Genomic DNA, 11,766 nt, shown 5'->3' with positions numbered 1-11,766 from the left:
ATAACTCTCGAGGAATATAGAAAAAGAACCAGCAGAAAGACAACAGATGAAATTACCATTCCAAAAGCACAAAAGCCAAAAAGAAGAGGAGGTTACATGCAAAAACTAAAACGGGAGAAGGCAATCCTACTAAGAACAGTTAATACAAGGCCGCCACCACCATGGGATGCAGCAACTAAAATATGGAGTAGAATCTCAGAGGTAGAATTCCTGATGGAGCAGTATTTAGTAAATAGAAAGCAAAATTAAAAAAAAAAAAAAATAAAAAATATAAATTATATTATAAGCAAACAAAAACTGATGTGCGTCAATCCGCACTCATAGGGCCAGTAAGCGAATTTTCGCTCGTGGCAAAAATATTTTTTTTTATATACATATACAATACATTTCTTAAGTTACTTTCAATCTTACTTTTTTAAAAAAAAAAAAAAAAATTTATGACTTTTTTTTTAAATATTAAGCCAAAATTTTATCAATAAAAATAAATAAATGTTAATTAAAAATTTACTAAAATAAGAATTAATTAAAAAAAAAGAGGGTTATAGTTACATAAAATTTTTAAAAAACTTATATGATAGGAGACAATTAGAAAAATTTAAAACTGGACATACCAATACAAATACTACAAACTTGGCCTAAAATGGGTCTATTAGACGTAAAAACAGTAGACTCTACTGCAAATGTTATCAACAAAGTTGACGTAACGTCCCCCGACTTGGAAGTTATAACCATCTTGTTATTTGTAATAGTAGCCCTTTTAGCAGCAAATATTTGCTTTAAATTGTATAGAATGCACAATAGGTGCTTAAAAAAAAATATACAGCCAGTAGAAGCAATGATTTAGACCAAGTCTAACAAATTTATTACCCACTGTTACAATAAAAGGTTCAACCAAAGGTAATGGACTGGAACCAAATATTAATTAAAGCTAGACAAATTAGAGAGGAATTTTTGAAAACACATAAGTGCCTAAACAACGACAGGGAAATAAAGACAGAGACACTTAATAAACATATCAATAACCTAGTCAGCACACTTGAAAAACTTAGAGTTTTTCTAAATGTCAACTATAATAGACTTACACAAGGTCATAAAGTAGCAGCTGAAACATTCTTTCTTGACATTAGGGAAAAACTCATAACGGTAGCCTCAAGAAAAGGAATTACAATAGATATCCCAACGTCACTACACGAGGAAATATCATTTACACCACTACAAGAAATTATACAAACTCCCACAATGACACAGACAGTAGTAGAATTTATAAATACAGCAACAAAGCTTATACCTGATTTTGATGGCAAATCAGAAAATTTACGTTCATTCCTTGACGCACTAACTCTGGTTGATGCGATAAAAGGCGAACATGAGGCAATAGCCATTTCCTTAATTAAGACTAAACTTAAAGGAAATTCGAGAAATTTAATTGACAATGAAAATACAATTGCGGAAATCAGTACCAAACTACGCACCACCGTAAAAGGTGAGTCAGTAGAAGTAGTGACTGCAAAACTTATGAATATAAGACAAAGTAGCAAAACTGCTACAAATTACTGCAATGAAATAGAAACACTAACAAAATCATTAGAAAATGCATATATAAATGACGGCATAAACTTAAATTTGGCAAGTAAATATGCGACACAAGCAGCCGTAAGGGCAATAACTAAAAATTGCACATTAGAAAAAGTCAAACTTATTATGGAAGCAGGTCAGTTTACTGACATGAATGAAGTAATAAGCAAATTTGTTGGAAGTTGTACAGAAGCTACAGGCCAACAAAATACCATTTTGCACTACCGACAAAGACAATTTGGCAACAGATTCCAAAACAATAGAAATTTTGGAAGAAGGTTTCAAAATAGAACCAATGTTCAAAGAAACCACAATGGCCAAAACAGCAATTATAGTGGAAATAACTATAATAATAGAGGTCAAAACAGAAATACCTACCGAGGTAATACAAGGAATATTAGAATGACCCAAACAGACAACAATAGTTCGGAAAACCCGGACATTCCCCTAAGATAAACTCGGACTACAAAATATACAATCTTAACCTTAACTTTAGCATTTACATACAAGTCAGAATTGCTCACACTAACACCGCCATAACACTACTAGTTGACACAGGAGCAGACATTTCCATAATTAAACATGACCAAGATACACTTAAACACATAAACAAAAAACACATTACAACACTACAAGGCATTGGACAAGGAAAAATCAATTCAATAGGCACAACATTTTTCGATTTAAAGTTTAAAAATTACTTAATACCACACGAGTTTCATGTAGTACAAAACGATTTCCCAATACCGTGTGATGACATTATTGGAATGGACTTTATGAAAAACTACAATTGTCTACTTGAATTCAATGAGAATCAAGATTTCCTAACCCTCAGACCAGAAAAATTCCAAATGCACATTGAAATACCAATTATAACTACTTGTAACGATGACATAACACTCCCAGCTATGTCAGAAGTTATAAGAAGGGTGAAACTTTCTACTCCTTTTCAAGAAGTACTGATACCTAATCAAGAAATACAAACAGGTATATTCATTGCAAGTACCTTGGTAAAATCTGAAAATGCATTCATACGAATTCTTAACACAAATGACAGACCAGTAACGGTAAAACTAAACAGAATTCAATCAGAAAATCTCACTGACTATAACATAATTTCAAGTGATCAAAACAAAACAGAAAGAAAAAATAAAATTTTAGATACACTAAAGAAAAATTTTCCAAAACTATTTGAAAAAACGTTAACGGAATTATGTTCTAGGTACAGCGATATTTTTGGATTAGAAACAGAAGCAATCACATCAAACAATTTTTACACACAAAAGTTAAGGACAAAAGATACAGACCCAGTATACATTAAGAACTACCGTATACCACACACTCACAAAGAAGAAATTGAAAGACAAGTCTCAAAAATGTTAAAAGATGGAATAATAGAGCCATCATGTTCCGAATATAATAGTCCTATTTTATTAGTTCAGAAAAAATCACTTCCAAATTCAATTGAAAAAAGATGGAGGTTAGTAATAGATTACAGGCAGATTAACAAAAAATTAATAGAGGATAAATTCCCACTGCCAAGAATAGATGACATCCTAGACCAATTAGGTCGAGCTAAATATTTTTCTTGTTTGGATCTTATGTCAGGATTCCATCAAATACCACTAGAAACAAATTCACGAGACCTGACATCCTTTTCTACAAATAATGGATCCTACAGGTTTTCTAGACTCCCATACGGATTAAAAATTGCCCCTAATTCATTTCAAAGAATGATGACAATTGCGTTTAGCGGTTTAAAACCAGAACAAGCATTTCTCTATATGGACGACCTGGTAGTCCTGGGTTGCTCTGAGAAACACATGCTATCAAACCTATCGGATGTTTTTGAACTATGTCGCAAGCACAACTTAAAATTACATCCTGAAAAATGTTCATTTTTTATGCGCGAGGTGACTTATTTAGGACATAAGTGCACTGACAAAGGCATACTCCCCGACGACAAAAAATTTTCAGTAATTAAAAATTACCCTATACCTACAGATGCAGATAGTGCGAAAAGATTTGTAGCATTCTGTAACTACTACAGGAGGTTTATAAAAAATTTCTCTGAATACTCAAGACATCTCACTAGATTGTCAAAGAAAGGAGTACCTTTTCAGTGGACACTAGAATGTAATAATGCTTTCGGGCACCTTAAAAAGGCATTGATAAGTCCTACATTGTTACAGTACCCAGATTTCAGCAAACAATTTTGTATAACTACTGACGCAAGCAAACACGCATGTGGTGCTGTACTAACACAAGAATATGAGGGAAAACAATTGCCGGTGGCATATGCATCTAGAACTTTCACAAAAGGAGAAAGCAATAAGTCAACAATTGAACAAGAATTAACCGCCATACATTGGGCAATAACATATTTTAAACCATACATTTACGGAACAAATTTTCTGGTAAGATCAGATCATAGGCCACTATCTTACCTATTTTCAATGAAAAACCCTAGCTCAAAACTAACTAGAATGAGACTTGATCTTGAAGAATATGACTTTGTGGTAGAGTACCTTAGGGGAAAAGACAACTATGTTGCGGATGCATTATCACGCATTACAATTGACGATTTAAAAGATATAAATGTTAAAAATAACACTTTATACAAAATGCAAACAAGATCTATGACAAACAAAAGTTCTCTTAATCAAAACACAATTAAAACGCATCAATCTAATACATATGATAAGCCCAGTATATATGTACCTATTAATAACACTGACGTGAGAAAATACTATAAATTAAAGATTACACCCAAGACATGCTATATCAAACGGGGTAAATCTATTAAAACATATATACAAATCAATGATTTGTTTGTTAAAGGGAAATTTGACTTAGGTCAATTTTTCTCTAGGCTCGATGATGTGGCCGATAAGCATTCAATTGACAAATTACAAGTGGCACCTAGTGAGAAAATTTTCGAATTTGTCTCTATAAATGAATTTAAAGAAATGGGCAATAAGAAATTAATTAAAATGAAAGTAGCGCTACTGAATGAGGTGACCCAAATAAATTATAAAGATGCAAAAACAATTGAAAGTATATTAAAAAGATATCATGATGACCCGGCAGAAGGAGGTCATTGTGGCATTTCAAGAACCTTGAATAAAATAAAAAGATACTATTACTGGAAACACATGACTAAAACAATCACGAAATATGTTAAGAATTGTCATAAGTGTCAAATAACCAAAGTCACAAAACATATAAAAAGTCCAATGACTTTGACGCCAACACCAAACAAGGCATTTGATACAATATTCGTTGACACAATCGGCCCGCTACCATTGTCAGAAAATGGAAATGCATACGCAGTCACGATAATATGCGACATGACTAAATATTTAGTGACAATACCAACTAAAGATAAAAATGCAAAAACTATAGCTAAGGCAATTTTTGATAATTTTATTCTCGTCTACGGTCCTATGAAGACGTTCATATCGGACATGGGCACGGAATATAAAAATTCACTTTTAGAAGAAATATGCAAACTTTTAAATATAGAAAAACTAACATCAACCGCCCACCACCACCAGACGTTAGGGACGGTCGAGAAATCACATAAAGCGTTTAACCAATATGTAAGGTCATATGTATCGATAGACAAAAGTGATTGGGATGAGTGGCTTAAGTATTTTACATACTGCTTTAATACAACACCATCAACTGTACATGACTATTGTCCATACGAGTTAGTTTTTGGAAAACTTCCAAATGGGTTTCAACAATTTGATCAGGTTGACAAAATAAGCCCACTTTATAATTTAGATAATTACGCTAAGGAAATTAGATTTAGGTTAGAAATATCTCATAAAAGAGCAAGGGATATGATAGAACAAGCTAAGATAGTACAAAAATCTTATTTTGATAAAAAAGTTTTAGATTATAACTTTAAAATAGGTGATTTAGTTTTGCTAAAAAACGAATCAGGGCACAAATTGGACCCACAATACAAAGGACCATTTAAAATTAATAATATAGATTTTAAAAATAATGTAACTATAACTGATAAGAAAACGGGAAAAACCCAAATTGTACATAAAAATAGAATTAAGATATATAATCATTAAAACTATTTTTTTTAAGTTTAAATAAATTTATAAACTATTATTATATTTAATTACTTGCTAAATAGGAATGTTCATACAATAAACTCTGTATGAGCATTCTTTTAAAAAAGGAGTTGTAGTGTAACTGAAAGTCGACCATGCTTAACGTTTATAATTATTTAATTTATTCATAACAACAAGGGTTTCATATTTCAGTTGTTTGAATATTTTGAATATAGAACTCACGCATTGTCAGGCACACGTGCCAAACCGTCAAACAAACTAACTTTAAGCTTCAATTTATTTATAATATTATTTATGCTTATGCAGCAATTATTTCCCATAAATACCCCAATATGTTAGGCTAAGAATTCAATTGTAAAAGAACCTACAAAGCGACATTGAGTTGCTCAGTAAAATAAATTCAATACAATTAAAACATAAATGAATTGTTTCATTCGATACAGCTGATCCTTTTTTCGAGATATTCACATTTTTATATTTCACTTTTTAAACGCAATAATCCTTGTCTTTACTAATACTAATCATTTTAGCAATGCAGGAATCATATAAAAATTGTATATAAAGGTTATTATATATATGTATATATAAACATATCTATATTATATACATATACAAATTATATACACATGTGTACATAGTTCTTATTTGAATTAGACGCAACCATAGAGCGGCCTGTTACATTACGAAAATTGTTTTGAAGCTAAAATGTGAGTATTATAGTAAGTAACATAAAATAATGTCAGAAGCAAGTAATTATGTACCTTTGTACTATCTAGCATGTCATTTGACGGTAACAAGAGCAAATTCAATTTAAATCTATTAAATACATTCTAGCGTGTCTCAGTCCTTTACCCACAAAAGCGGCTATAACTTTTTTTTCTATTCGAAACAGTAAGTGTGGCACCTTTCTGAAATCTTTATTAAATGAGCAATTTTTTTATGTAATGTAAAGTTATAGCTCAGTATTTTTTTTTTCACCCGAGATAGTCAAAGTTGGGGAAGAAAATATCAAAAAGTTAAAAATCCAGAAATAGTCCTAATTTTATGATGGTTCCTTAATATATTTTAACTACATTGCATTTGAGTATGGAGAGGCAACTATCTGGAAGTATTTTACATAAAAAATTTACTAAGTATTGCCCGGTTTGTAGTTGCAGTTTAAGAAAACATATGAAAAGGCGTGTTTTTTTTTTAAATTCGAAAAAATGTAAATATTTCAAAAACGGTGACACTTTTACCTGAAAATTTTTTGTTTATCAGTGACCGTTCGTTCGATTTTCAAAAGTGAGGTGATAAATCAAAGGGCTCTGACTTTTGGGTGTTCAAAAAGGTTTAAGTTTTTCGAAAAGAGTTGCCACCTTTTAAAAAATTAAGTTCCAAATAATACGCGAAGGTATTTTTTGTTCCGAATAAAAGATCTGGACCGTTCGTTCGATTTTCAAACATGGGGTCTCAAATTAAAGCGCTGGCCAGTAGATGCACAAGCTGGTTTTATTTTTTCGAAAGGAGTTGCCACCTGATAAACAATTGCATTCAAATAATTTAATAATCAATGCCATGAGATCCACACCGTTCGTTCGATTTTCAAAAATGAGGTGCCAAATCAAAGGGCTCTGGATGTAGGTGTGCAATAAGGTTTAACTTTTTCGAAAAGAGTTGCCACCTTTTAAAAAATTAAGTTCAAATTATTTAAAAGGCTAAACCAATTATCACAAAATGGGCATAAATGGAAATAGTTTTGAAAATCTTTGTTTCTTAACTTAACTTTAGGTGGGTTGCCACCTGTTAAAAAATCAAATTCAATTTGAATTAAAGGAATTAGGCAATAGAAACATGTATGGGTGCCAGACGATAAAGTTTAAGTACGTAGTAGTTTGTAAACATTTTGAAGAGGGTTGCCACCTGTTAAAAAATCAAATTCAATTTGAATTAAAGGAATTAGGCAATAGAAACATGTATGGGTGCCAGACGATAAAGTTTAAGTACGTAGTAGTTTGTAAACATTTTGAAGAGGGTTGCCACCTGTTTGAAAAGTCTAATTTATATGAAGTATAAAAATATGGACGTCAAGCGAATGAATCTTAAGAGATCTTTAGTGTGAACGTTTAGAATATTTTTAAAGTGTTTAAAGAGGACTGCCACCTGTTAAAAAATTAAATTCAAATTATTTAAATAGTTAAATCAATATTTACCATTTGGGTACCAATAGCAGTAGTTTTGAAAACACTTTATTTCTTAACTGCGTGTAGGAGGGTTGCCACCTGTTTAAACAATCAAATTCAATTTGAATTAAGGCAATGGGGTAATTAATATACATAGGTATCTATATATATTATATATTTATTATATTTAATACGCGAAGGCATTTTTTGTGCAGCCTAAAACATCTGCACCGTTCGCTCGATTTTCAAATTGGGGTGTCAAATTAAAGCGCTTGGCCTGTAGATGTGCAATAAAGCTTTATTTTTTCGAAAGGAGTTGCCACCTGATAAAAAATTGCATTCAAATAATTTTATAATCAATGTCATCAGATCCACACCGTTCGTTCGATTTTCAAAAGTGAGGTGCCAAATCAAAGGGCTCTGGATGTAGGTGTGCAATAAGGTTTAACTTTTTCGAAAAGCGTTGCCACCTTTTAAAAACTTAAGTTCAAATTATTTTAAAAGCTAAACCAATTATTACAAAATGGGCATAAATGGAAATAGTTTTGAAAATGTTTGTTTCATAACTTAACTTTAGGAGGAGGGTTGCCACCTGTTAAAAAAATCAAATTGTAGATGTGCAATAAGGTTTTATTCTTTCGAAAAGAGTTGCCACCTGTTAAATAATTAAACTCAAGTTATTTGCTAATCAATGCCCTCATTAAGAAATTAAGTTCAAAATAATACGCGAAGGCATTTTTTGTTCCGCATAAAAGATCTTCACCGTTCGTTCGATTTTCAAAAGAGAGGTGCCAAATCAAAGGGCTCTGGATGTAGGTGTGCAATAAGGTTTAACTTTTACGAAAAGAGTTGCCACCTTTTAAAAAATTAAGTTAAAATTATTTTAAAAGCTAAACCAATTATTACAAAATGGGCGTAAATGGAAATAGTTTTGAAAATGTTTGTTTCTTAACTTAACTTTATGAGNTTCAAAAGAGAGGTGCCAAATCAAAGGGCTCTGGATGTAGGTGTGCAATAAGGTTTAACTTTTACGAAAAGAGTTGCCACCTTTTAAAAAATTAAGTTAAAATTATTTTAAAAGCTAAACCAATTATTACAAAATGGGCGTAAATGGAAATAGTTTTGAAAATGTTTGTTTCTTAACTTAACTTTATGAGGGTTGCCACCTGTGTGAAAAGTCTAATTTATATGAAGTATAAAAATATGGACGTCAAGCGAATGAATCTTAAGAGATCTTTAGTTGGAACGTTTTGAATATTTCTAAAGTATTTGAAGAGGGCTGCCACCTTTTTAAAAATTAAGTTCAAATTATTAAAATAGTTAAATCAATATTTGCTAATTGGGTACCAATCGCAGTAGTTTTTAAAATACTTTATTTCTTAACTGCGTGTATGAGGGTTGCCACCTGTTTAAAAAATCAAATTCAATTTGAATTAAGGCAATGGGGTAATGTAAATAGGTATACCAATATGGGTGTCAGACGAAAGAGATTTAAGAAGATTTTAGATTGAACATATTTTTAATAGGGTTGCCAAATGTTCGAAAAGCTTAATTTAATTCAATTATCGATATGAAACAAAAAAGTGTTACGTAATCTTAGTTTGCACATTGAGAATATATTTTATGAGTTTGAGGAGGGTTGCCACCTGTGTAAAAAGTTAAATCCAAATTATCTATTATATATAATACGCGAAGGCATTTTTTGTGCAGCCTAAAAGATCTGCACCGTTTGTTCGATTTTATTTTTTCGAAAAGAGTTGCCACCTGATAAAAAATTGCATTCAAATAATTTAATAATCAATGCCATCAGATCCACACCGTTCGGGCTTAGGGTGTGGATGTTCAAGGTTTTACTTTTTCAAAAAAAGGTTGCCACCTGTTAAGAAATTAAGCTCAAATTAATTAAAATGTTAAAGCAATTATTAAATATGGGTATCAATCGAAATGGTTTTGAAAAGGCTTTATAACTTAACTACGTATAGGAGGGTTGACATATGTTCAAAAAATGTAATTCAATTTTAATGAAAGGAATTTGGTAAGTGAATAAGGTGTCGCTATATGGGTGTCATGCAAAAGAGGTTTAAGAGGGTAGTAGTTTAAAAATATTTTGAATAGGGTTGCATCCTATATGAAATATTAACGATGGATGTCAAATGAAAGAGCTTCAAGAAATATTTAATTCGACAATTTAAAACATTTGATTGTTTGAGGGTTGCTCCAGTTTAAATGGCTAAACTAAAATTATTTAATAAGTTAAATGAGTTACTAACCGATGGTTATAAATCGAAATGGGTTTAAAATCCTTTATTTAAGAACTAAATTGAGGAGGATTGCCACGTGTTTAAAAATAAATTTCCACTTAATTCATCAGTTATATGACATTTTAGTTAGAAAATAATTTTTAAGATGGTTGCCGCCTGTTTTGAAAGTGGTATTTCGTTTAATTATACCTAAGTTACATGAAATTTTAAAACAGGGTTATCAAAAGAACGAGTGTTAAGAAATCTTTAAGCTGAACATTTGTTTTTTTTTTTCGAAAAATTTAGCTCAAATTATTTAATAAGTTAAATCGATTGTCAAAAGATGGGTTTCAGTCGAAATGGGTTTGAAAATAATTTATTTCTAAACTGTATTTAGGAGAGTTGCCATGTGCTTAAAAAAATTCAATTCAACTTAATTCATCAGTTAATTGAAATATGTGTAACAGTGCCAGGCGAAAATTTTTAGTTTGAAAATACTTTTAAAGGGGTTGCCACCTGTTCGAAAAATCGAATTTGTTTTACTTATACGAAAGATGCATGAATGCAATATCGAAATATTAGTGTCAAACGAAAGAGTTTTAAGAAAACTATATGCTGATATTTTTAATTAGAGTTGCCATCTATTTTTTTTTAAGGTCATCACATCTGCACCGTTATTTCGAATTTCCAAAATGAGAAGTCAAATAAAAGAACTAGGATTCTACATAGNCATCAGTTAATTGAAATATGTATAAAAATGCCAGGCGAAAGATTTTAGTTTGAAAATACCTTTAGAGGTTGCCACCTGTTTGAAAAGTCGAATTTGTTTTACTTATACGAAAGNTTTTTAGTTTGAAAATACTTTTAAAGGGGTTGCCACCTGTTCGAAAAATCGAATTTGTTTTACTTATACGAAAGATGCATGAATGCAATATCGAAATATTAGTGTCAAACGAAAGAGTTTTAAGAAAACTATATGCTGATATTTTTAATTAGAGTTGCCATCTATTTTTTTTTAAGGTCATCACATCTGCACCGTTATTTCGAATTTCCAAAATGAGAAGTCAAATAAAAGAACTAGGATTCTACATAGTTGTGCACAGGTTTTATTTTTTTAAGATACAGGGAGATTTTAAATCTGATGAAATGAAAACGACACCATGCGAGACCTCTCTCACTGAGAAATGGTTTAGATTCATTATTAGGAATATTGTTAGAGGTTTTTGAATATGGTTTTACCTGTTTAAAAAATTTAATTAAACGCTGGCGTTTTGACGCCATGTGGGCTCACTAGTATATATATAAAACGCGAAGGCATTTTTTGTGCAGCATAAAAGATCTGCACCGTTCATTGGATTTTCAAAAATGGGGTGTCAACTTAAAGCGCTTGGCCTGTAGATGTGCAGGCTGGTTTTATTTTTTCGAAAAGAGTTGCCACCTGTTAAATAATTAAACTCAAGTTATTTACTAATCAATGCCCTCAGATCCGCACCGTCCGTTCGATTTTCAAAAGTGAGGTTCCAAATTAAAGGGCTTGGGGTGTGGATGTTCAAGAAGGTTTTACTTTTTCGAAAAAAGTTGCCACCTGTTAAGAAATTAAGCTTAAATTAATTAAAAAGTTAAATCAATTATTAAATATGGGTATCAATCGAAATGGTTTTGAAAAGGCTTTATAGCTTAACTACGTATAGGAGG

The 11,766-nt window shown here is 31.2% G+C and overlaps 2 protein-coding genes across 14 annotated transcripts in view; one reads left to right on the top strand and one right to left on the bottom strand.

Moving 5' to 3' along the window:
* Positions 1-11,766, bottom strand: part of shot (dystonin-like protein short stop) — an 852,754-nt gene that overhangs the window by 701,277 nt on the left and 139,711 nt on the right. The window lies entirely within an intron of this gene.
* Positions 543-5,766, top strand: LOC108357920 (uncharacterized). Its single transcript, XM_017609006.1, has 2 exons — positions 543-1,788; positions 4,352-5,766. Exons 1-2 carry the CDS (start codon positions 901-903, stop codon positions 4,370-4,372), a joined length of 909 nt encoding a protein of 302 aa, XP_017464495.1. The 5' UTR covers positions 543-900; the 3' UTR covers positions 4,373-5,766.

This window comes from Rhagoletis zephyria, unplaced genomic scaffold (genome assembly GCF_001687245.7).
Source record: "Rhagoletis zephyria isolate East Lansing unplaced genomic scaffold, Rhagoletis_zephyria_1.1 Rzeph_scaffold_00007, whole genome shotgun sequence".
Classification (NCBI taxonomy): Eukaryota; Metazoa; Arthropoda; class Insecta; order Diptera; family Tephritidae; genus Rhagoletis; species Rhagoletis zephyria.
The sequence above is the reverse complement of the archived record's forward strand: the minus strand, read 5'-3'. Positions and strand labels throughout refer to the sequence as shown.